Raw genomic sequence first — 27,827 nt, 5'->3', positions numbered from 1 at the left:
CCAGTTACATAACTGGAGATACTGTTACTGATATAGATATATGTTACTGATATCTCCTTGCAAATAATCCAGATTCATCAGTATCTTTGAAACAATATGACCTTTTTGTCTTGGGCCTTTTCAGAAAGGTAATATGTCTCTAAGTGACTGATTTTTGTCTTTTTACCATTTTACCTTACATAATTTTGTAGTTAAGTTGTTAAATTTAATGGTTTATGAATTTGGTTGATTCCAACTAGTCTAAAGGTAGTATCTCTTACTTTACTAATTCTTCCAATTCCTTAAAAATTCTATATGCTTTAAATTGTGTCATTCCCCACAATTTAATAAAATTAAATCAATTACTCTTCCAGGGCTCTAGCTTCCCAGAAATATATAAATTAGTTACAGTTTAAATACTTATTAATATTTAAAAACTCACTGTAAAGAGATATGAAATTATTTATTTCTATCATCTTATTATTCTCATCTCTTAGCAAGGCTAACCTATTAAACGTAGTAGATGTGGTTTGTGCTTTTCAGGTGATGAATAATTAAAGTAATGTGACATTTGCCATCCTATTTGGCATGAGTTGTAACAGTTGTGTTATTTCTGCAGAGTCGTGCTGGTGTGGAGTACTTATTGCTTACTCCTGACCGTTGCCTCATCTTCCCCTCTGTGGACTACGTTAGCAACCTTGTGACCAAACACAGCATCAAGCAGGGAATCCCTGTTGTTATAGACTGTTCTCACATCTACGGTGCCGATTTCACTGCTGCTAAGGTCTGGAGTAGTTCATTTTATATTTCAATGTAGCTTAGAGCTACTTGCTTCAGAATTCTCAGTTCAACTTTTAGCACTCCTAATTTAAAAAAAAAATTATAATAAGTCAGAAGGCTATCTTATGTTAAGTCTGGTTTTTGCTAAATTTTGTGAATGAACTAAAGTAAACAACCATGTCAATTGGCTCAAACATATTTATACCAATGACTGCATTGAGTTCAGTACCTATATCTTAAAAATAGGACAAGTTACATTTGTTTCTTAGTTTAACACCTTCACTGCAGCTCTGTACTTAATAATACCGGCTATTCTTAATTTTGCTGTGCCGTAAGGCGTCCGTCACAGTCAACGTTTTAATTCATAATTTTCATTAACAACTATTTTGTCACTGCTTTGTTACATCATGTTAACTAGTTTTAACCGTGAATAAACTAGAGTGAAAGTTCATGTTAAAAGCCAACGCTAAATTTTGACTACTGCTCACTATTATTTTGTGGTGCCCTCCTTTGTCTTGCTTACCGCAAAAACAGCAGATCCTAGTTCCTGACTCGTACCAAATAATTCAAATTTATAAATACAAATATTTGTTTATTTATTTATTTCAACGGTCAACACCAATTTTACAAATATTACAAGTAGATCCGATTGAAACCAACAATAGATAATAAGTATACAATCAAATAACAAAATATATATATATATATATATATATATATATATATAAAACAATATCAAGGTATTTTAACAGATAGGAATTAATTGTAAATCAGAGACTACGTAGCTCTTGCACCACGCATCACTTCCAGTCTCTCAGGAAACCAAGAGTATCCGTCCTGAAAGAAGAATTCCCGAAGAAATTGATGGAGGAAGAAGCCGCTTCGCCAGTCCTCAGGAGTCTGGATATGCCGTGGTTTTGAGTATAATTAGCTGGCTGGAAACGCCTACTGAAAACTGACTTCGAGAAAGTCCCTCTCGGCACAGTGAAAGTCACAGCTCCCAGCAGGTCAGAACAGTCTATATCACCGTTGACCAGCCCTCGCAGAAAGTTAAGGTCTTGATAAGCCCGCCGCAAAAAGAGTGGTTGGATGTCGAACAGTTCCTCTACAGTGTGGATTGGGATCTCCATGTACTGATACCCAAGCCTTGTTCCCAGAGCTCTGATGAAGTGGACTTTGCACTCTGTTGAGCATTTCAATGTGAAGGGCTGGATGAGGTGACCAAACAAGACAGCAGTACTCCAGCGAAGGACACAAACTATGGTTGTTAATGAACTCTCAGTGATGTTAATACACATTGTAATTTATTAACACTTCAATGTGGCAGTTTTATCACAGGGATTTTTATGGTTTTATGTTATTATGATTTAAATAATAATAATAATCTTTATTTGTTTTTTGAATTGTACAGATCATTGAGAATTTCAGAAATTACACCACATAGCCAGTTCACACAATATTTCAATTACTACTGTACTTGCAAGTGGAAGCAGTAACTTAAGAAAAAAAAAAAACTGTAAAATAATCAACAGACAAACAAATTAATATTGAATAAAAAATTTGTTTCTATGTTATCTATATTAAAAAGATTTTTGTCCATGTTATAAAATATGTTATAGAAACCCAAGAATAAAATTAAATAATTTTGTCACCCTTAAAAGCTTTTATTATGGTCATAATATAAATAATAAATGCCTTTCAAAACATAATACAACACAAATTGAGTGGTTTATTTTAATAGTAAATACAAAAAATGCAAAATGGGTGTTTTTTGTGTGGTACACTTATGCAAAAATACACTGATTCCGTCAACTTTTACCCAAGCCAACGGCCAGTGATTTATGGTGGGCCTTCCCGCCAGCTTTATCCTGTGGTTTACCAGTGGTTCTTATAAGTGAACAACCCTTGCAAAAATCCATAACATCAAGTGTGGTAATTAAACCCACGATTCCAATGCCCACTCCCACGTCTGAGACCATGCAACCAATCTGACTTCATGTTTTGGTTGTGAAGATAGCTTACTTACAATTCTTCTATACCCTGATTCTCAGTAAATCATATATCAAACCACTGCTGGTTATTTGTTTAGATGACGTGTAGTGTTTGTCAAACCATCTTGAAGGGTTAATGAATATTTATAATGTTCTCAGCTAAAATTCCTTTATAATAGTTGTTTCTTCATTCTGGAATGTTGCTGTTTACTCATTATTGATCATTGGACATGTGTATGATATTATACTGGACCTCCACAGTGTAATATCACTGAGTTACAAAACTAAACTGTTTCCCCACAGGTTATAGAGGTTCTGACACAGGACTTCTCCAGACGCAAACAGCCTCTCTTCTTCTACAATCTAAAACCCAGTGTGGTGGCAGTCTTTGAGGGTATCAAGCCCAAGGACTTTGTTGTCTACTACAACGAACAACAACTGGACAATATGCTCCTTCAACACACGTGAGTGTTGTCCTTTATACATAAAGAATCAATGAACTGTAGTATTGTAACGCTGTCTGTAGAACAATGCACTGATACATAGCATATGTGAATTTGAATGAAAAGTTATTTATTAAAGGCAAAGTTAGGACCATAAAGTTCTCTCTATCATTTAACATATATATATATATATATATATATATATATATATATATATATATGAAATAAACGTTAGCTTAAATAAAAAATGATCAATAATTAATGTATTATTTACATATTCTCACACATTCACTTTTTATTCAACTTGCTTTTCAATTCTCCAAGTGCAACAACCCAAGGTCACCAATTACTATATGTATTATGATGTTTTTATTCAAACAAAAGGTCTCAAAAATAAAAACGTATTAAATTAATAGTGTTTAGTTTAAAATTAATCCTTCTACAGAACACTTAAGTTACTAGAGATTTTCACAAATTTCATGGAAGACATATCCTTAGAAAAATATGTAGATAAATATACGAGGTGTGTTAGAAAAATAATGAGACTGATTTCATACTAACCAAAGTTTTTATTATTTTCAAACAACAATGTTATCCCCTTCAAAGTAGTTTCCTTGGGCAGCTATACATCGGCGGAGTCGTCGTTCCCACTCTTGGTAGCAGCGCTGGAAGTCTTCAATTGGTATGGCTTTTAACTGGTCGGTCACAGTCTTTTGAATGTTCTCCAGAGTTCCAAAATGACGTCCTTTTAGGACATGTTTCAATTTCGTGAAGAGGAAAAAGTCACAAGGACTTAAATCAGGTGAATAGGGGGGTTGAGGAACAACAGTAATGCGTTTTGAGTTCAAAAATTCACAGATGGAAATGGCCGTGTGACATGGAGCATTGTCATGATGAAGCATCCACTTGTCTGCAATTTCCGGTCTCACACGGATCACTCTTTTCCTCAAATTTTCAAGGACACTTTTATAAAACACTTGGTTGACAGTTTGTCCTGGTGGAACAAATTCTTTGTGTACGATACCTTTCCTGTCAAAAAAACAAATTAGCATGGTCTTGATCTTTGATTTGCTCATTCGACATTTCTTCGGCCGAGGAGATGACGAAGTGTGCCATTCTTTACTTTGCCGCTTTGTTTCAGGATCGTACTCAAATATCCAGGATTCATCACCAGTGATCACACAATTGAAGAATTCTTGGTCATTAGCAATCCTCTCAAGAAGATCAACGCACACATTTTTTCGATTGTCCTTCTGTTCAGTTGTGAGATTTTTTCGGCACCAATTTGGCACAAACCTTTCGCATGTTCAAATCATCTGTCACAATTTGATGCACGGTGAAAGTGTTTAAATTTAGCTGTTCACTGATCATCTTTATTGTTAAACGACGGTCTGATCTCACAAGCGCCCTCACACGATCCATGTTTTCGTCCGTTCTTGAAGTCAAAGGTCTCCCTGAGCGAGGTTCATCTTCAACGTGTTCTCGGCCTTCCAAAAATGATTTGTGCCAGCGGAAAACTTGTGCTCTCGATAAGCACTGTTTCCCATAGACCTGTTTCAACTTTTCAAAAGTCACACTCGCGGATTCACCAAGTTTAGCACAAAACTTTATTGCACAACGTTGCTCTAAATTTCGATGCTCCATTTCTGTGACGCACAATTAAAACACAACTTTACTAATGGCGCTGTCAAAACTAATGTGTTAACTGTACGGAGTTGTAACTCGGACTGAGGAAGTGGAAGGGATAAATAAACAGGTTTAGCGTCAGCCGGTAGACACAACGTTGCCAGATCTCCCGCAGTGTTACCAATCTCATTACTTTTCTAACACACCTCGTATTTTAGGCAAGAGATATATAAGAAGGTGAAATAAAGTGCATATTTATTGTGATTGTTTTCTTGAATAAATTTTTAAATTAACTTGATTTTACTATTTTAGATATGTCTTGCTTTTAACACGTTCACGCCTGTTTCATAATACCCCGTGTGGGACTCTAGAGACCCATGCCTATTTGTATTCAGTGGAATATCTGTTTTGGAACAATCTAAATAAAAAAGTTATTTTTGTGTAATCATGTGTATGTGTGTGTTAGCATCGACCATGGTGAAACAAATATAATGAATTCGGAAAAGGAGATATATTAAGAATATACCTTAATTAAATTGTTTGAATTTTCTATTTATTAAGTTTTTATCCAAAAACCAGATTTAAGTAAAAAATCATCTAAACAAGTTAACAATTTTTATGTTGAAAATATGTCACACATTTGTTCCTTATAAATTTCCTAATAGAAACTCGTAAAAATTCAATTTTAATATTGAGTGAATGGGATTAACCTATGATAGAGGTAATTTCAACAGTTAATTTGTATAAAGTCTGAGATTTCCCTTTAATTTATAAACATTTCTGATGACTTTTTCATCTGTGGACATTTAATAATTTTTAACTCTAATAAATCACGATTTTTACTTTTAAATAAAGATATTTATTATATAATAAACTGAGTTATAAAAAACAAAAACTACTACTACTATTATATTAAAAATTGTTGATTCTGATATTCTGAAATGTTTCAATTAAGATTATCCAGAACACTAATAGTGTGGAAATACTGAAATGTAAAAGGTGTAATGTAAAGTGAGAAAGTATGAGCTATGTTTTGGCAGTATTTATTTTATAAAACTCACTGTTAAAGTTTTTAATCTCTGCATGTATATGTATCATTTTCTTTACTTATTGTACTTCAAAAACTAACTCCAAAACTATTTTACTGGATTTCCTAAGTCACGGAACTGCAGGAGGATGAATTTCCTTTTACCATTTCTCTAAATTGTTTTATGTAGTGACAATTCTAGACAACATTATTAACATGTAATTTTTTTTGGTTCACATTGTGTTAAAATATTGCTTACACAATTCAATTCTTTAAATATTTTGGCTTGGTTATGAAGAGCCATGATAAAGATGGCAGTTTCGTTTTTAACATCTGAACTGAAATGGTTTGCAATGGCAAGGCTGCCTGTTTCCATAATTGGATTGTGTGAGCAATGATTTTCTGCGATATCAATCGGAAAACAGATGTTAAGACACCAGCCAAGTAAGCCTAAGAGCTAAGAATTTATGTAAAATTTTCAAGTTATTTAGATTTTCAGTTATTTTGAAATAATTTTATTTTATGAATTTTTATAGTAATATAATATAAATTTCTATCTACTGTACAAAATTACGTCTTTTCATTAAATTAATGTTGACTATGATTTTATTTTATTTTTCAATTGTTATTGTTGATAATTGTCTGTTCCAGGGCTAATCTAAGAAAGATTGAATCGATTGCGTGACATTAGTTTTTCTCGACAGTTTATTATGTTGCCTCCGATCTGCACATCTACAGCAGAGGAGAAAAAGACTGCTTTGATAAAGTTTTAATTACTAGCTTAGTTTAATTAGATTTTCATTTACATTCATCAACACTTTCTAATCTGACACTATCATTCAAATAATATTGGTCCAAATTCCAAAAGTAAAAGAATTTATACTGTTAATGTCTTATTGTGGTACTAGACAAATACCACAAACACATCGAGTACATGAAAGTGTGATAATGTACTCTGAATCTATGACTTTGTGGTTATGTTTATAGAACCAGTTTTTTGTCATTTGCTATTTCCAACAAAGATTTGTTGGTCCATTTTGTTATATTGGTCAAGTAATTAGCTAAAACAATCTTGTACTCAAGAAAATGTTGGTATATACATGTACAAGTCTTATACTCTAAAGTTTGTGTAATATAGCTGTGTTGGAAACGAATTATTTGTTTACATGGAACATCTTTCTACTAGTCAAAAGGTCCATTGTGAATCCAGAGTAGTTAATGGAATCATCTGGGAATGTAACATCTGCTATAGCTATACATTTTTATCTAGTTATCAGATATGTTATAGTGTTATATATCTTCTTATCAAAGCAGGCCCTCTCATGATGTACAAGTTTATATACTCAAAAGTTGCTGTTTCACTCTTATTCATTTTTGGAACAAAAACAAATTGCATAGGCATCTAGTTTGCACTTTATCTTTTAAATGACAAAATTTACCCTACTCATCTCTTATCTGATTGGCTAGAGAAATTGTTCAAATATGTGTTGCTGCCTATAAATTGTATGTCTCTGCACTGTACTGCAATCTAGTTCATTTCTTTGTATGGAATCTAGTGTATTCCTTTGTAATCATTTCAACTCTCAAACACAGCATAATTTGTCATTATTTCCAGAAGTCATTACATGTTTTACAAATAAAATATTACCTTTAATTAATTTTTTACTTGTAGGGTTATGTAAACTATGTTTAAAACTTTTTTTATCTGACTTAACATTAATAACTATATTGTTAAAATATAATATATATATATTTGTTATAAATAAAATAAAATATTAAATAAATAGCTTTAAATTTTGCCAGGTTACTTGCTAATCATTTGAATGATGTATTGTTTATCTCCAAGCACAATTCCATGACATTTGCAACAATTTTTGTCATTTGAGAAACTGACAGATGTTCTGCTTGAGACTTTCTTATGAAGGGGAAAACCACTTGTATGCTTTATTTTATTTTTTAGCAGTACTTTTAGCTATTCCTAACATCACAACATTAAAAAACACAACATATTTCTCAGGAAGAACAATTTTTAACCAGCCCCGGTAGAAGGAGGAAGCAAAACTATTTAGCTGTAGGTAGGACACAATCTTCCCTACTGGGGAAGTGCTAAGACTTTCAGACTCAGGGCAGATCATAATTAACACTCTCTCCAACAGTACTTTTTATTACACTATCCTCTAACCAAAAGGATTGTACAAAAATTTATAATTTCAAATTTGTTGTATAGTACAACAATTTGTATGGTTACTATATGAAACTTTTATAATAATAAAATCTACAAAAACAAAATGTTTGTTCAATTTATAAAAATTCAGATATGTATAACTGGAGTGTTGTGACATACATTTGGGCCAAATGTACTAGATTTTTAAATGAAACTTAAAATTCAGCTTGTTTTCCATTTTAGCAATGTTTTAATGGGTTAAATAACGTGTATTGGTAAAACTAAAAAGATAGTTGATGCCATTGTTCTTATATAAATTGTAGGTTTATGTAAGTAGCCTAAACATTAATGGTTTAAAAGAATGTCATAAAACAAGATATTAAAAAAAGTATTAAAAGCAAGGGGCCAAGTTCCAGGCAAATATTCCCCATCCATCTGACCATAGGAGAATGGAAGAAAAAGTAAGTAATCATTCCTGGAACATTTTTTAACCCTTAACATGTGCAATAAAGAAAGATAAATTAGATAATATCTTTATTAACATTGTATTATCTTACTTTTGTTATTTATATTAAGATGAACATTTTATCTAACTTGTTTATACATTCATAGAGCTTCCACTCCTGCAAGACTGCAAACATTTTATGCCTTCATACATTTTAATTTTGAATTCTATAAATATAATATTATTACAACAATTTTACAGTTTCTGTGTTGCAAAACATCCAAACCTCTAGTTACAATGTAATGAAATTAAACTAATTTTCTATCACTTAAATATTAATATGATATGTAGCTATTTACTTATTTATTAGTTTTTAAAATCTTGTTATTATATTTTGTGATATTCTTTGTTGAAAATACAGTGTAAATATGAGGGAGTACCCAAAAGTTCTCAGAATAGCTACGGACTAGGCTTGTGCAGTACAAACTTCTGCTGCTAGGTGTCGGTAGCACAATTTATCACTATTTCAGTGTCACCTGGATCGCTAACCTGGCTCATTCTGTTCTTCTGTAGTGACAGTGTTGTTTGGTGTTATTTTCATTTGTTATGATAGAGTAAAGAGCGTGCAGCTATGAAATTTTATTTCTTGTTAGGTAGAAATGTCATTGAAACGGTTTAATGTTAAACACAGCCTACAAAGATGCCGCTATGGGAAAAACTCAAGTGTACATGTGGTTTTCTTGGTTAAAAAAAATGGAGACAGGCCCATTGATGACATCCTCATTCTAAATGTCCATCACCTGCCTGAAAAGATGATAAAGTTCAGAAAATTTAAGAAATTGTACTTTCAGATCATTGACTGATCACTGATCAAATTTCAGAGATTAGTGTGTTATTTTGGAGCTCAGTTCAGTGAATTTTATCTGAAGATTTTGGAATGAGAAGGGTCCCTGCCAAATTTGTGCCTCATTCTTTGAGTCATAAGCAAAGTAACGTCGAGTTGAAACATGTTGTAATTTGATAGAACAACTTGAAACCGATCCTGGCTTTGTTCAACATTAAAACAGTATCAACAGCGTTTTTCCTGAGCAGGAAACAAAATTTTTAGCCGCACACTGTTCACTCAAACTTGCCATCTTAAAAAGGATAAAAGCATGAAACAACAACATGAAAAACTGTCACTACAGAAGAACAGAACAAGCCAGGTCGACGATCCAGGTGACACTGAAATGGCGATGGTTGCACCTCTGACATCTGGTGGCAGGTTTTTACTGCACAAGCTTCGCCCAAAGCAGAACTATTCTTGGAACCTTTTGGTACCCCCTCATATGTTCTAACAAAGAAACCTCACTTATGTATACTTACCACTGAGTATTATTAAGAATTAAGTGATATTTTAGGTGATATTGTTATTAGCTAGTTGTTAATTGCAAAAAATATTCACATTATTGTATTAAATTAATTTCCTAAATAACGATTTTCATTTCATACACCAATCACAAATTTCAACTTGGATTATATGTAAATATCCTTTTTAGTGCAATCAAAAGGAAGGTAGAATGCATATATTCCTGTCATTAAAAAATATCGGATTGAAAAAGAATAAATGTTGATATACAGGGTGGCGCAAAAGTCACTGGACAGTTGGTTAAAAGAAGAAAAAATAACAGCAAGACGTAGTACAATAGTTTTCGTCCGTGATGTTGGTATTACTAAATGTTGGTAATTATGCCTTTTTAAGTTGGCAATACAATGCAATGAAACACACAACAATCGAACTAGTGAGTTCATCTGTGACACGTGTTTAAAGCTGTAGTCCCTGAGTTATTATTTTTCTTATTATTATTATTTAAACGAACTTTTCCAAAGAAAAGTTATTGGTTGAAGGGCAGATATTGACATGCCCCCACGTTCACCAGATATCACACCAATGGATTTTTTCCTATGGGGAGTAGTCAAGGACTCTGTTTATTCTCGAAAGCCTCATACTATTGACGAACTGAAAGACTACATACATGACGCATTTTATGATTTGGACAATGATCCCACACTATGCCGTAGAGTATGTAACAGTATTCCAGAAAGACTTCAAAGATGTATTAATGAAGACGGAAAACAATTGGAATATAAAAAATAATTGTAAGTATTGTTTGTAATAAAAAATAATTTCAAATAAACTAGTCTTGTTTTAACCAACTGTCGAGTGACTTTTGCGCCACCCTGTATGATTAATAAAATATATGAATAAGTTTAACCCTTCGTATGGCAGTCATTTTATTTATTTTTGGCAGTTCATTTTTGAGCATTGTGCAATGGTATTTTTAAATAACAAAACTAGAATATAAAATAGTATATATCATTTAGTGTATCTTTATTATGAACAAATGGAGAATTTCGTTTTGACATAATACATAGTTTATTTCAGAAATATATACATATTTATTCGAAAATTTGTCAGAAAAAGTACAATAATAGGACGACACTACGCTTTAAAATATACTAATTTTGAGAAAATAAACAATCTGAGATAGCATTTAGCTATTAATTACATGTAGTTTCTATGAGACATAACATTTGTTAGATTATGTAAGGGATAAATAAAGTTATAATTTAAAATGTAATAAGGCGCATAACACTGAAATAAACCATTCTTTATCATTGCCTGATGATTTTCACTATCAAAACTGTATAGTCCAGTCAATACCCATGTATTTATCCCATACAGTATCGATTTTCAAAACAATTTGGGTTTAGGTTCTACTTGTCCTCTATTTCAAAGTCTACCCTGTACCAGGGGTTGCTTTTTCCCTGGGGGTGGATACCACCCCTTCTTGGGGGTGAGCAATTTTTTCATTGAAAAGGGAGGAAATCGATAGATTGATTTTTGCTTTTGCTCTATAAAGTTTTTTCTGAAAGTCAATACCTTTCAACTTATTTGTGAGTGAAATTGTTGGTTTTCAGGCAAAAAACCACATTTTCAGACTGGTTTTCGTGAATAATTCTAAAAATATGCATTTAATCTAAAAACCTGTAGAGAGCAAAATTATAGCTTATAAAAAAAAAATAAACCCTGTGTATTTATGATATATGCATACCTAATACAGTACAACGAAATGATTGCTTGTTAAAATTTGATTGGCATTAGTGGAATTCACAAACATGGTATGACTTTCATTAAGGATTCATACACTGTAACACTGAAAATCCTAAAATGGGCATTCAAAACAAACGTTATGACATGTTTTCATCTGACATAATTTTTCTGCACAACGCTTTGTCTCACGCTACTCAGAAAACCAAAGACCTTTAGGAAGTCAAAGGGACGTTTTCAGGCATCCACTTTACAGCCCAGAATTGACTCCCTGCAATATACATGTATATGAAGAAATGGCTTGGCCCCTAGTGATTCAATGATGAATAAGAGCTCAAAATGCAGTCAGCGAATGGCTAAAGTCACTGGTGGGAAATTTTAAAAGGCCTACATAAAATATGTTATTTAATAAAAAGTCCATAATTAAATTAAATTAATCCAATCTCAATTAATTCAATGTTAATGTTACCTAGTAATTTATCCTCATTACATTATACTACACAGTATAAAATGTAAATCTATAAAATGTAATCAAACAAAGAAAAATTAATCAATTTTGAAATCCAGGTCTAACTTGAACAATTAAAAATAAACATCTCTTATTAAATCTGGCTCTCAACTGAGGAAAAAGGTAGTAATGTGCGAAAAAGAAAAAAGCATCAGATCAAACAGCATCATTTTAATATGAAAAACATACCACAAAATAACAAAACAAGTAATAAGCTATTCTAATGTCTTTCTTTGAATCTGGTATCATCCGCCTTGGAACGAGGTAACTGGGCAAGGAATTACTCTTCAAATAAAGGCAACTATGTATTAATTTACTATTAAGTTGATCCCAGTTAGCAACTTGTGGTTGCTGTGAACATTGGTTATACTAGCAATACGTGGCTACACTATTTATTGTTCTATTACAACGACAATATACAGTAACATATTTTTAATACTTAACAACCAACACTGTTTATAAACACAATATTGTATTTATTTTTACTATATAAATTTATTGTAATTTTACAGTTCATGATTTATTCTTTTGGATCAATGCAATATTATAAATAATAACAACCTAATATTCAAAACTCAAATCTAATGAACTTTAATTAAGTATTTAAGTGAATAAATATTCAATAGTTAATTAAGATGGCCATCTCATTAATAAATTAATAACTCAAGTATCACACTAATAAACTAATTAATATTATTTTGAGCAAAATTTGTCTTTACATTTTTGTAATCTGTAATTTTTTGTAAGTACAATAAATAAATGTTATTGAATACTACAGCAAACAAAATTTGAAAGTTTGTTTGTATATTTTATCATAAGTTTCTATTTTTATATATTTATGTGCACACATAGCAATAGTTGTTTTAAATATATTTTCTCACTCACAAAGTGATTTTAAGATAAAATATAAAAGTACAGTAGCTAACTAATAGGATAAAAAGAAACAAAATTAGATTTTTATCACCATAAAAGTATTCAAAGTATAATTTAAAATATGTGTTCAATAAAGCTTAAAATATTACTTGTCAATTGACTGAATCAAAAATTGGGAGAAAAGTTGAAAACATAAATCAGTTGAATAACAATCACAATTGTGTAATAAATATGGAGAAGAAGGCAGAAGTAGAAATGAAAGACTCAAGTCTTCGGCTGAAAAAAGATACAACCCATTATTAAATGCCACTGAAGCATGAGTCAATTTTGAATGTTTTTCAGTTCAAAACTAATCTATTGCATCTTGAATTAAAAACATTCATCATATTATATTTAGAATAAATTTAATTTTATAAATATAATAAGATAAATATTTTTATTTAATTTCTTATGAAAATAAGATTATTACAGCTGTGTTCTAGCTATTATAATTCCATACACAAGGGCTATCTAGAAAGTTAGAGAAGTTTTTGAATGGTGCAGCAATGGGTAGGGCTACAGCTGCCATCTTGGTTTCAAAACACTATGGCCTTCAGTACTCATTGAGCTTTAGTCCTGCACAGTCTGTATCTCTTTTACTTTTTTCACTGTGATTAATTAAAATGTGTGCTGCAACTGAAATCCCGCCACTTGTGAAGTGTGTTCAATGATAAAAGTTTTTGTTGGCAAAAGCCATAAACCAATTGCAATCTATCACCAACTGTGTGAAGTTTATGGGAATGGAATAATGAGTGAGTAAAGCAGAGTAAGGCAGTGGTGTATCAAAAACCACTGGCAGTGGCTGCACCAATGATCATGATGATAGTCGTAGGGGTCAACCTATCATAGTGGCTTAAGATTTGATGTTGAAAATCAATGACAAAGTTCGTGAAAATCGCAGTTCTACAATAACTGAACTCTTAGAACATTTCCCACAAATTTCACAAAATTTACTTCATTAAAATGTTGTAGGAAAGCTTGGATACCACAAATTTTGTGCCAGGTGGGTTCCAAAAATCCTTACGGAAGATCCTCCAAACTCTGTCAGTGAGAAAGGTTATGGGAACTGTTATTTGGGCTACTAAGGGTGTGGTTCTGGTTGATTTCCTTGAACGAGGATCAACAACCAACACAGAGAGGTACTGTGAAACATTGCAGAAGCTAAGGCGAGCGATACACAATAGGGGTAGGGGAAAATTTAGCTCAACATTTTTTGTCCCCATACAGCCAATCATACACAGCAAGTCTTGGATGATTTTGATTGGGAAGTGTTTGATCATCTGCCTTATAGCCCAGATCTGCCACCAAGCGACTACCACCGCTTTCCAGCGATAAAGACCTGGCTCGCATTGCAACGCAGCACTTCGATAGTGATACTGAACTTCATGCTAGCGTAAATAAGATCTCAGGCGGCAGATTTCTACAAAGGTGGAATCGAAAAACTTGTGTCACATTATGATAAATGTCTTAATATGAATGGAGATTTCGTTGAAAAATAGCCTTACAGTGTAGCTTTTAAATGTATATAATAAAATGTTCCTATTTCAGTTGGTTAATTTTTATTTCAAAACATCTGTTACTTTTGGGTAGTCCTCATACAAAAATTTCTCAACAATCTAAATTTGTTGTGTTCACCTTGAATTAGATATATTCTCCTATGTCCTCTTAACTCTAAAAACTTTAATTTTGTGAAACACATCTGCACATTCTTTAGAAAATTTGTGGAATAAGGCTTAAAAGGATGGAAGCTGTTTTATATCACACATTTAAATCATACCTTATGGGGTGAGAAGAACGTAGAGAGCAGCATCACCGGCCTATAATTGTTGGTTCATCTGCCATTGCCACTTCTTCATTTGGGGCTTTGTCGCCCTTTCTCTTCTTTGAATACCACATGAAAGAGCATCCTGCAGTAAATCAGTAATAATAATATACTTAACAAGATTAAGGCAAAAATGGTCTTAGAAAGAAATTAACGACAATATATGAACTGTTTCTTTAAATGCCAACCCCTATTCACACATTGATCAATTAATGAATGGTTCAATAATAACAGGGTGGTACCAAATTCTGTATTACATAACCATTCTTTGATGAGTTATATAAGTTCCTGATAATTTTGCCTGACATTATTATAAATTTCTATGACATTAATAATATATCAGAATTAAATAAGAAAATGTTATTGTCAATATTAAATAATGAAAACTTTTAAAGTAAGAACCAAGAAACATTGAGTCCAGACAGGCTATTGCATGACATCTATTCAAGGTTAGCCAGAGTACGCCACTGTTAGGTGTCATCTTTATTGGTATTGGCTGCATGGTTACCAATGGCACTTACTTTATAACTGAGCAGGTCTAGCAAGAGCCGTGACCGGCGCGAGAGGGGAAGTGGGTAGGGCATAGAGGGGCGAGAGGGAGGGAAGCACTGAGCCGCCTGCCTGGCCTCGCCGAGCGGCGCCGACGTGCTCACAAGCAACTACTATTCACAGATTCGACATTCTAAACCGCCGTCATAACTACTTATACCTTAATATTAATATTAGTAATTACATCATCTATGGCTTTAAACTATATAAGACGAAATAATATTATCTAGCCTATATAAAATCCTAGAACTATTTAAATAAAATAAAAAAACTTACAATTACTTAAATCAGGGGTTCTATTCCACTCAAGTCCATGTCATCCATTTCATCATCACTTTCTGGATGGCTGTCATCATTGTCATCTTCTGTGTCGGAATTCTTCTCCCAAATTAATTATTATTTGTTCACTAATTTCGTCGATTTCCGGCTCTAATGCCAAGTAATCCAATTCCCACTTTTTTTTACATGGTTCACACAAGAACTCACACTGTTCTCGTGTTCTCTGGCTACATATCTCTACTACCAGTTGTTGAACTTTCAGCTAATTTAAACGAAACGTGTCGTTTGGCTACACTTTCCTTAAGTAAATCCATACCATTTCAATAGGATTTAAATCTGGGTGGTATGGTGGTAACCTTAAAAACAGAATGGCCGGCTTCTGCCAGAATAGAATCTACTTTAAACATTTTGTACTTTGGTTTAATTGTCTTTAATAACTGAGTACAATTCTGGTTTTAAGATTTCTTTAGAAAAAGTGTATGTTTCGTTCTGATAGCCACTGTATCATGTCCTGCCTTTAAAGTTGACGACGTGGGAGCTGGGTTTTCAACTGCACATTGTGGTAGGGTGCATTATCAATAACAATAACAGAGTTTTGGGGTATGTTAGGAATTAATTGTGTTCGTATCCATTTTTCATAGTTGCTGAAAATTCATGTCACCATGATAATCCCCTGTTTTTTTTCCCAGAAATGAACGTCAATAGTGCATTATTTACAAAGCCATCTTCGTTACCGGGCATGAACAATTATTATTCTCTCGCCCTTACTAATAGGGGTTTTTAAACCTGCCTCGCTTCCATCACTCCAACTCAAGGGTTTTGTGTGTGTATAATGAACGTAGGTCTCGTCCATATAGATTACTGGCCTACCTTCCGATCGATAATTCTGGATATTTCTCAAATATTTTAAACGTAGTTTCCCTTATACAAATTTTTTCAACCAATACTTTCCTGTTATTAACTGATTTCCTCCAGCGAAAGTTTAGCTTGTGTAAAACCTTACCTAACGACCATTTACTCCCTGTAAAATTAATTTTTTCTTTGGGAGCTGGTAATAGAGTTTTTACTGTTGGTCGTTCGCCATTGATTTTGTGGAACTCATTTACAGTTCGCCTGACAACGCACAAATCAAACTCATCTAACTCCGTTTTGTTCTTTACTCTATGTCTTTTTTTATTTGGCGTATAAAACTGGGTTTCAGTCTGAACAACGGTTCTGCTTTCTGCAATAATTCTCTTGACAGACGTCAGTGATAAACCCGTGGCTTTCCGCTACACGACATTGAATTTGTTTTAAATGTATTGCAGCTCCAGTTCAGCTTCACGTTTCATAAATTTGTACACATTTGCAATGATTTCTCGACTTTGGCTATGCAATACTTTTTGTCCACCAATTAGTTTACGATGCTGCTGAGCTTCCATATTAATATGAGTACAAACAACAATAACACAACCACTATATAATAACACCTACAACAACGACAGCACGGCCACGTGAACACTAGATGTCAGCACAACGGAACGACACGACTCCAACGCCTGACAGCAGTGAACTGAGCCGGCTGCTAACCCCCACTCCTACATCTGACCTCTAGGCTACTGCGCATCTTTGGCCCACGGCTCTTGCTAGACCTGCTCTGCTGTACTTATTGCAATAATAATAACCAATAATCCCATTGACTGTTAAGAGCACGCTATTATTCGATTTTTAAATACAAAATAGGTTCATCCTGCTGAAATATCAGGCAGCTTGTTAGAGTTTATTATGATATAAATTATGGCAATAAGTGTAAATGGTGTTGAATTTTTAATTAAAGAAGGACAAAACTTTCATGATGAAAATTTGTATAACTGCCTTACTGTCTTAAATAAAGGCTTGACACAAAAAAATTGATGAAGAAATACGCCATAACACACACTTTACCATACCAAGGCTTCCTGGCACATCAGAAGATTCCACAAGTTTCAAGATCAGTGGTTTTTAAAGTGTTACAAACTTCACTACAAACAATCTGGACAGAATGAGTGCCAAAAATCTTGTAAGAAGAAGAAAAAATAGAATTGTCTTCTTCATATTCTTGCCTTTGGCAAATATTTGGTTCTTTTTGTCAGGCATTCTTGTAATAGATTTTCTATCAAAAGGAATGGCCATAGACTCTGAGATATCACTAGGTCATCAAGAGGTATTGTAAAACTTTATTAAAGCTTAAGTGCACCATTCGAAACTATCAGCAGGGACAGTTTCACACAGCCCTATGTTGTAGCAAGAACAAAGACGCTACTGGACAACGTTCATAGGAATTATTGGACCATTCATCGTACAGCCCTGACTCAGTACAATCAGACTTTCACATTTACCAAAAATTAAGGAAAGCACCTGAATTAGTAGCACAAACCTACACATTAGGCAAACAAAATAAAACAGTTTAAAAATATTTGCTCCATTATGTTCACAGTTGGTTTCCAAGACCTGCGTTATAATGTTCAAAGGGAGTAGGAAGTGAAACACAAAGGGGAGAATAAAGAAATTTGGGTAAAAATTATACATCTTACATCAGGATATTCAACAAGGAAAACCTTAGCATATGGCTTTTGTTGAGTGGACTCCTTGCTTCATTATATTGCCGCATCATCCTACTGACATGCCATAGATTTGTATTTCCTTTAAAGTTATTTGTAGTACATATACTATATTGATGTATATCGTAGTAAAGGTTAGATACGAATAAAAATGTAATTAAAAACATATTTTCATAATTTATGTCCTTAAGTATCTACAAACAGTGTTTGTTAAATAAAACTACTAGTAACATTAAATATAATAAAGTGTTTTTGTAGATGCACTCCAGAGTTCAGAGAAACAAAGTTATGAATGGTTTGCTCTATTGTCTTTGGAATTGACAGTTGACTTTCTAAGGCAGGCATATTGGTGTTCAAAAGATGGTGGAGGGAAGACCTCAGGGAGAGGATTAGGGTTTTTTTGGACATTATACATTTTAAAATAGGCTATGAACACATCTCCAGGAATTAGTTCCATCATATGACCAATTTCAACCTTCTCTGATTGGCCTAAACTCACACATTTGTGCAAAATTCAATAAATAGAGAGTAACTATACCTGCTGTAAGATTCATCAGAAACACTGTCCAGGCCAACATATAGCTGTAGCCATAGTAGTGGGTAGCATTGGGAGGGTGCACCACAGGCAGGAATTCCTTCTCGTAGTCTATGCTCTGCATGAGTATTTCTATCACCACAAATACCGACAGAGCTGGACAAGACACAATAAAGTAGGCTAGTGTTCAGCATAGTCTAGTGCTTACAAGGGAGATGAACTAGATAGGAAACACTCGAAGATGGAGAGGATGGAAATAAAAGAACTCTATGGATGAAGAAAATTTTGATAATTGCTTTAGGATTGTAGCTGTGATTCCTATCCCTCATCCACACTTACTTTAGAAAGAAATTTTAAAAGCCACATTTATGAAGTGAAAAAAATTATCTGACAGAAATTTTCTCTTAACAAATTTTCCAAAATAAAAGTTTATTGAATTGAAAATGAAAAATCTCTTTCAGTGCAGTTGGAAGTAAAGTACATTTCATGAATAGCTTTCTATAGCAAAATACAAAACAAGATTAATTTAGAAGGATAGTTTGTCCAAAACACTGATGGTAAGCCATGTTAATACATCTGTTAGTAATGTCCATTATACAACATTTGGAAAGTTCATCATATTGGTGTTGTTACAATACATTAAAAATTATGTTTTTAAACGTATTCAGTTGCACTAATCTAATGCATTATTTCTCAAAAATGTGTCCAACTACCTGTAAAACTTAAAGTATTAAAAATACTTGTGGGTATAACAGTTGTCATAAATTACTTCAGAATCTAAGCTCGTTTTGTTTTGCTGTACAATACTTTATAAACTGATATATAACAGTTCTTGTATGAATTGGTTGCCATCTTGAAACCTTAAGATGTATATAAAACATATGTAGGTATAAATGTTGATTGTTTTTTCTCCAAATAGAAAGGAATCTTCATATTTGGTCAATGTTAAACAATTATAGCCAATATAAAATGAAGAAAATATGATTTTTCAGACATTTGCATTGTTCAAGTGATTCGAGATCAGCAGTCAGCATCTTCCTCAGGTGGATAACTGATTTAACACATAACTACGCATATGTACTCCTTGTTACAACTAAATTTCATACTAGAAACACAGATTTTGGAATCCTGCATACCATTTTTTGTTTTGTTTTTACAATACTTTGTCTAAGAGGGTTTTGTGTTTCAAACAAACATAGTTCTAATGTTCTATATATTCATCCTACTCTTAAAATTTTCTTTGAAACACTAGCACATAAGGGATTGACATTAACACAAGTAAATTTATCTCTCTTCTGGTTTACTTACACAGGGATGATTCCTTCGTTTTGTGTGCACTTTGTTATTACTGACTGAGGGTATCTTTTCTGATAATGAACCGATTCAACTTTCTTAATTTCTTCTTTTAATCCATTTTTATCTGAGTTTAAGCTCTTTGCTCTATTGAATAATGAGTAGGTCACTCCTTCTTTGCCAGATTTTTGGACTTACAGTTTAAATATTTTCCTGTTTTTTATATTTTTTTAACTGAATGCCTTTAAATTCCTGTCTCTTAATACGCAAACAACCAAAAAAGGAAGTTTGTTTTGAACTTCCATTTCCATTGTGAGGCAGATGGAAGGAGAAATACTATTAATGTGAACTAAAAACTCATTCAATTTAGTGTCCCTATGAAGAAAAACAATATCCACACATCTTCACCAGATCTTAGGCTTCAATTAAGCTGAGAACAACGCTTTTTGCTCAAATTCCTCCATAAATATATTAGTGAAAATAGAAAACAGAGGAGAACCCATTGCCATTCCTCCATCTTGATGGTAAATTTGACCCTCTAACTCAAAATAATTACTAAAAGGGCAAACAGAGGAAACAGATGACTTTGTATGTTCATACTAAGCAAGCGGTCAACCACTGAGATTAAAAGAAAATAATATAGGTGTTGATTGGATAAAGTTACAAAAAACCTTCGAGAGGTTGTATTTTTCATAGTTTTTTTTTAAGTTTTAAGTACAAAAGGTGAGAGATTTTGTATTAATAGAACAGTTCTGTGAGAGATTAAGTGAAAATTCATCTATTCATGGTTGGTGCATTGCATTTAAAATTTGCAAATTTATCATTTAGATTATAAAGTTAGTTTTTCTTTTAAAGAACTGTTATCATAACCATTTTAATATAAATTCAACATATTAATGTTTGAAAGAAAACCAAAGATTTGAAGTTTAAATTTGAACAAACACAATAGTTGTGATGCAAAGTTGGTTGCAAATTTAACTTTGCATTATTAGTTATTAGTTTATAGTAAATACTTTAACTTTAATTTATACAGTTAATTTTTTATGACAGGTAATTGCTTTACCTAATTGAGAAGGAAACTTTAGATTTTACCATTGTGTTGTGCTAACTCTCACAGCAAGCTAATGAAAAGTTAATCAAATTCTGAAGCAACAGTACAGTGATTGAATTTATTTTTAATTATTTGTTTGAGAAGTGTTTGTATTAATTTAATTTAATTTTCAAATTTATTGATTGCAGAAAAAATGAGAATTTTAAAATATTTTTTACAAAGTAGATTCTTATTTGGTATATATATCTATCATATGGTATATATATATATATATATATATATATATATATATATATATATATATATGGTATACATAACTATCAATATACTGTATATATATATATACTTTCAATACTTTTGTAAATTGAACAGTTGAATTATGCCCTAATCTTAGGTTGAGTATTGTGAACTTAGAAAATTTTAAAAGAATTAGGTGAAACCTTATACAAGTAGCACTTTGTACATAATTCTTAAACATATTGATCAGACTAAACTGCAGTAGCCTTTAAAGTTTCAAGACTGTCTGTCAACAAACACGAGACGAATCGGACAGTTATTTTTGTTTTTCTATAAAATGAAAAATTTAGGTCTAAATTTTCAATATACATTGGGTCATAAAGTGCCAGTACGATTTTTACATCACAATCATTAAACTAAAATGCCTTTTTTAATGGAAACTATTACTTTTTATAAATAAATTTTGTTATGAATATAATAACTAATCCTTTAGCCTTTTATAGCCCTTTCAAAAATGTCTTATTTAGTTAATTGGGAATTTAATTTATTGTTTATAATAATTTAAGATGATAGAAGGGGGTTGATAGTACTCTTGTTTAACTCCTGTAGTGGTTCTCAAATCAGTATTGTGAATCGGAAAAGGTAAGCGCTCTGTGGTGTAATGGTAGCACATTCACCCGGCAAGTGAGAGATCCGGTTCGACTCCCGGCGGAGCAAGTACTTTTTGCGATTCAATGTTTATTGAAATTAAATAAGGCTATTGCCATTTATACACTTTAAATGTAAATAAAAGTCGTTTGACAGGTATTTGGTCTTCCGATCATATGTTAGTTTGCTTATTTAAACGCATATGTGACAGATACGGCCAAATACAAAATAATTGAATCGGAAAAGGTAAGCGCTCTGTGGTGTAATGGTAGCACATTCACCGGCAAGTGAGAGATCCGGGTTCGACTCCCGGCGGAGCAAGTACTTTTTGCGATTCAATGTTTATTGAAATTAAATAAGGCTATTGCCATTTATACACTTTAATGTAAAAAAAAGTCGTTTGACAGGTATTTGGTCTTCCGATCATATGTTAGTTTGCTTATTTTAAACGCATATGTGACAGATACGGCCAAATACAAAATAATTGAATCGGAAAAGGTAGCGCTCTGTGGTTGTAATGGTAGCACATTCACCCGCGGCAAGTGAGAGATCCGGGTTCGACTCCCGGCGGAGCAAAGTACTTTTTGCGATTCAATGTTTTATTGAAATTAAATAAGGCTATTGCCATTTATACACTTTAATGTAAATAAAAGTCGTTTGACAGGTATTTGGTCTTCCGATCATATGTTAGTTTGCCTTATTTAAAACGCATATGTGACAGATACGGCCAAATGCAAAATAATTGAATCGGAAAAAGGTAAGCGCTCTGTGGTGTAATGGTAGCACATTCACCCGGCAAGTGAGAGATCCGGGTTCGACTCCCGGCGGAGCAAGTACTTTTTGCGATTCAATGTTTATTGAAATTAAATAAGGCTATTGCCATTTATACACTTTAATGTAAATAAAAGTCGTTTGACAGGTATTTGGTTCTTCCGATCATATGTTAGTTTGCTTATTTAAACGCATATGTGACAGATACGGCCAAATACAAAATAATTGAATCGGAAAAGGTAAGCGCTCTGTGGTGTAATGGTAGCACATTCACCCGGCAAGTGAGAGATCCGGGTTCGAATCCCGGCGGAGCAAGTACTTTTTGCGATTCAATGTTTATTGAAATTAAATAAGGCTATTGCCATTTATACACTTTAATGTAAATAAAAGTCGTTTGACAGGTATTTGGTCTTCCGATCATATGTTAGTTTGCTTATTTAAACGCATATGTGACAGATACGGCCAAATACAAAATAATTGAATCGGAAAAGGTAAGCGCTCTGTGGTGTAATGGTAGCACATTCACCCGGCAAGTGAGAGATCCGGGTTCGACTCCCGGCGGAGCAAGTACTTTTTGCGATTCAATGTTTATTGAAATTAAATAAGGCTATTGCCATTTATACACTTTAATGTAAATAAAAAGTCGTTTGACAGGTATTTGGTCTTCCGATCATATGTTAGTTTGCTTATTTAAACGCATATGTGACAGATACGGCCAAATACAAAATAATTGAATCGGAAAAGGTAAGCGCTCTGTGGTTGTAATGGTAGCACATTCACCCGGCAAGTGAGAGATCCGGGTTCGGACTCCCGGCGGAGCAAGTACTTTTTGCGATTCAATGTTTATTGAAATTATATATATATATATATATATATATATATATATATATATATGTAACTATTAAATCAATTCAAAATTATGTATTTGTTTCTTCAACTGGCATGCAGTTTATAAAAAAATTTGGACTTTGTTAATTACAAGAAAATTATTAAAAGATAAAGCTAAACCATACCTTTTTTGCTTGTTTCAATTTGTATTGGTACTGGCAAATTGCCTGTTTTTGAGTCTTTGGTTAATTGAAAGGATAACATCACATTCAAATACTTCATTCATTACATCATCATACATCACTAGGCTATGACAAGTTGTCCCTTGTCTTATTAATTTTTAAATAAACATGTGTTCTAACACTGAAAAATGTGATCTTGGTTTCAATGTATTAATTATACTATCAAATAAAAATGTAACTATTTACTTCCTAATTAGGTGGTTTTTGAAACCATAACTTACATAAATTATAATAAATAAACAAGCACACACAGATGAAGGCAGTGGCAGATTGAGGGGAAGGGGGGTCACAGGAGTCATATGCATTTTAGTTTTAGTTTCTTAAAAAAGTAAATTTTTCATTCCAAAATATATAAATAATTGTTGTAAGATGTGTTTTTTATACATTTTCCAGGGGAGGCCTCATTACATGAAGGATATTCAATACTCCCTGGCAGTGACCCCGCCTCAAACTTTATGCTGAATGGATGAACATGCTCAGCATTTAGGTTGACTAAACAATGAAATTATGTCAGCAACCCCAGTTAATACTGAGTCTTGTCAAATCAATCAAAATGAAATACCAACAGCGACTCACCTGAAATAAAGTGAATACCTCCAGCCAGTCTCTTGAAGGTGTATCTGGGATTGTTGAAGGTATAGATGGAGAAAAATAGACCCATGATCATGACACAGAGGCTGATGATTGAGAACATAATCTCTGTACGAGTGTAATCTACAATAGAAAAAAGTGGCTTACTTTATTTTTGAAGAATAACACTTCATACATCTTAAATGTGTCATGAATAAATCAAAATACTTAATTAGTACAAATGTATGAAGGAATCAAAAGTAGATTACTTTTAATTCTTAACTCATTAAGTTAGGTGGATTAATGAATCAGAAGTAACTTAAAAGTCATTTTTTTATATCTCGAAAACCTTAAGTACAGAAACGTTTAAGATAGAACAGCAATTTATGAGTAAATTGAGCAGAAGTGAAACTACAGGTAACATGCTCATTTCCCTGTTTCTTTTTCGATCATGTATTAAAAAACGGAAGATAGTTATTTCACAATTTGTAGTATTAGGGCGCTTACCCATGTCAAAAGTTTAAATACTCCATAAAGTAGGTAATACATATTGTTTATTCACTGTATTGTCACAATTATCATCCTTTTTGTGAGAACTTTTATTTTGTATATACACATACAAGACAATCAGATAGTACAGGGATAGTTAGTTTTATGATAGAATTCTGAATAAACATAACTGTAAATTAATTATAATTTCATTTTCGTATATTTTATAAGGGACCAATCATAAAATGTAATGTTTTCGACCCCAGGAGCGTTCACTTCTGTCTGGTTTATACCTACCAGTAGAACTTATACTGGGTACAGAGAGAAACATCCACTATGTTCCTTAAATCTGGACAACTCAATGAATGTCTAGGAGGGGAACATCACTACTGCAAATGTTGAGATAATGGAGTAAAAGGGGCTGGGTGATAAGTCTAGTTGACGGTAAAGGATGACTATTGGGAGTAGATGGAGCTCTCTTAATGCTAAACATGGGGGAATATGACTCCCTCTGCTCACTTTGACTGGAAGATACTGGAACAGAACTAGCCTTCCGTCCTTCCAAGCTGACATAACTGAAATCATACCTGTTATCCCTGCTCATGGGATCTCAATAGGAGGTGGTCCCCTTACCCTAACCTTACCTATCCTGAATATACTGTCACTCTGGAAGCAGCACAAAGGTCATGTTAGGACTACAGTACAACCCCGATAAGTCGGCCCCCGTTAACCCGGAAGTCCGGCTAACTCGGACAGATTTTCAATAAAAAAATTAAAAAATCAGACAAACATTTCAATAATAAAAACGTAATATGTTTGTGGTATAGTATCCGTGAATCTATTTTGCATCAGTATTTGATGGGACTGTAAGACAGTGAGTGTGTGACTCATGGCACACGGCGGCCGAGTGGCGGTCATTGTCCCGGATTCTCGGAAACAATAACAGACGCGTATTTCCCTAAATCCTCTCCCACGCTACCGCCACGCCTGGCCCCTCAGTACCGTTCCTACCTCGCTCCGGAGGTCATGGAGATGCAGTGACCAAACTAAACGAACCAATGGTTTATTTCGAGCGGCAGGCACAAACATCGCCGGCTGAATTGCTCATGTTGAAGAGACTGCGGGATCGCAAGCGGCAGACGACATTGGCACAACCAAAGCTGACTGAGTTTTTTTACCAGGAAATGAACAGTTATAAATGTACTGTAAGGATTAATAATAATTAAATGTGCATATGTTTGATGTTTTTACAATTATAATGGGGTTTATCTAGAAGTATACCGTATTTTATTAATTCCTCGGCTAACCCGGATTTTCGTTAACCCGGATCGGCCGCGGTCCCGATTAATCCGACTTATCGAGGTTCCACTGTAAATGCAAAGAGAGATTTTTAATCTTCTTGTCCTAAGTAAATAATAAAATGTTTTTAACAATTAATTACAGAAAGGATTTCATAAAAACCTGCTGAAAATCATTCTTGAAAGATAAATATTTTGTTATTCTTTCATTCATTGTGTGATTGTAATATTCAATATTTGCCCATGTATACATTGAAAATTTGTGCCGACTATGCCGAAGGTACTTAGATAGATTAGATAGTTTTAGATAAATTATATTTAAACAGTAAATTGTAAAAAATACAACAAAAAGTATTATTATCCCAACTAGCATAACTTTAACTTCCAGCTAGGATTCTGAGCCCAAAATTTAAAATCTTATTTACAACATAGACTGTTAATTAACTTTGATATCTTGTAAGTATGAGGCTGTTTTATTTCAAAGACTGTTCCAAGCCAGTTTTGTTAATAAATATAACAAAACTGACTTATGTCAAATACGTTTAGCAAATATTTAGTTTTAAGCATAGTTTACTAAAACTTTGGCCTACAGAAGATATTTAGATTTGTTACTAATCTGATACACAGTAGTTAAAAAATTCTGCTCATAACACTTTTTCAAAACAGAGAACTTAATTTACAACATATTTAAGATAATATGGACAAATAATTGTTCGCTTACTGAGTATGGCCATGTCCAGCATTGGGTCTCCTTTGACCTTAGCTTCACTGGGAAACACATCATGGTATTTGCATCTTCCTGTAACATATTAAAAATCTAGTTCGTCAATGATTAAATGATTTTTCACGCCATTAATTCACTCTATTATGATGAGATACACAGGTATATCAACCAAACAAGATTCAGTAATCAGTAATGGGCCAGTTCAATACTGAATTGTATAAGAATTTTAGAGAAACATTGGCAAGTGACAGCAAGAGCCCAATATAGTTTTTATTCCTATATCCTTCTCTAGGGTTTGCTAGGAGGACATCTGTTCAGTGGACATTAGTTACTGTTTAATCTTCTTTATAACAGAAAAAATATTTAGGCAATATATATATATATATATATATATATATATATATATATATATAAATGAATGTTTGTCTGTTGTCCTTTCTAGAATTGTTAAATACGAGACCGATCATCATGAAAATTTGTATTTGTAAATATATTGTATATGTATTTTTCCACGGAGAAGGTTACTCATCACCAGGCAGCACTTCAAAAGAAAAAGTGTTCAAAGCGCCTGCACATTATAAACTGCAATTATGAGACAGTTACGTATATTAAACAGCCAAACACTATTTGAAGGCACTAAGTTATGATGTCTTTAAAATAAATTTCTGGTTGAACTTAAAGCTTTAGTGTTACACCACTTTATAATAAAGTACATGTACGTGTACAATGGCTATAAACATAAAAAGATTTTCTTGTTCGTGGCAACAAGGTGAACTCTACATCGGCGTTGGAAACACAATTCATCTGAATCAGGAGTACTCATTCACGGACAAAGCTTACAAAAAGTGTGCAAAGCTGCGGGAAACAGCTAGTATATGATAAAACTGATGTTGGAGAATTTTTAAATGGTCGTGGCAGAAAATGAGAAATAGTTCTGTATAGCTGT

The 27,827-nt window shown here is 33.0% G+C and overlaps 2 protein-coding genes across 5 annotated transcripts in view; one reads left to right on the top strand and one right to left on the bottom strand.

Moving 5' to 3' along the window:
* The window catches only part of LOC124354495 (sodium-independent sulfate anion transporter), a 55,197-nt gene extending 45,271 nt beyond the window's left edge, over positions 1 to 9,926 (top strand). For all 4 annotated transcript variants that reach the window (XM_046805003.1, XM_046805004.1, XM_046805002.1 and 1 more), the window contains 3 exons: positions 599 to 763; positions 3,054 to 3,214; positions 6,498 to 9,926. In XM_046805003.1, the coding sequence (XP_046660959.1) occupies positions 599 to 763; positions 3,054 to 3,214; positions 6,498 to 6,531 (360 nt within the window). In that variant the 3' untranslated portion in view covers positions 6,532 to 9,926. The remainder of the gene's footprint in view (positions 1 to 598; positions 764 to 3,053; positions 3,215 to 6,497) is intronic.
* Positions 9,927 to 13,008: 3,082 nt separating this feature from the next.
* Positions 13,009 to 27,827, bottom strand: part of LOC124354494 — a 99,031-nt gene continuing 84,212 nt past the window's right edge. Inside the window, exons 5-9 of the mRNA XM_046805001.1 lie at positions 26,879 to 26,956; positions 24,377 to 24,514; positions 18,734 to 18,886; positions 14,744 to 14,873; positions 13,009 to 13,203 (exon numbers count right to left, since the gene is read on the bottom strand). Of these exons, the coding sequence (XP_046660957.1) occupies positions 14,776 to 14,873; positions 18,734 to 18,886; positions 24,377 to 24,514; positions 26,879 to 26,956 (467 nt within the window). The 3' untranslated portion in view covers positions 13,009 to 13,203; positions 14,744 to 14,775. The remainder of the gene's footprint in view (positions 13,204 to 14,743; positions 14,874 to 18,733; positions 18,887 to 24,376; positions 24,515 to 26,878; positions 26,957 to 27,827) is intronic.

This window comes from Homalodisca vitripennis, chromosome 2, assembly GCF_021130785.1.
Source record: "Homalodisca vitripennis isolate AUS2020 chromosome 2, UT_GWSS_2.1, whole genome shotgun sequence".
Taxonomy (NCBI): Eukaryota; Metazoa; Arthropoda; class Insecta; order Hemiptera; family Cicadellidae; genus Homalodisca; species Homalodisca vitripennis.
The sequence above is the reverse complement of the archived record's forward strand: the minus strand, read 5'-3'. Positions and strand labels throughout refer to the sequence as shown.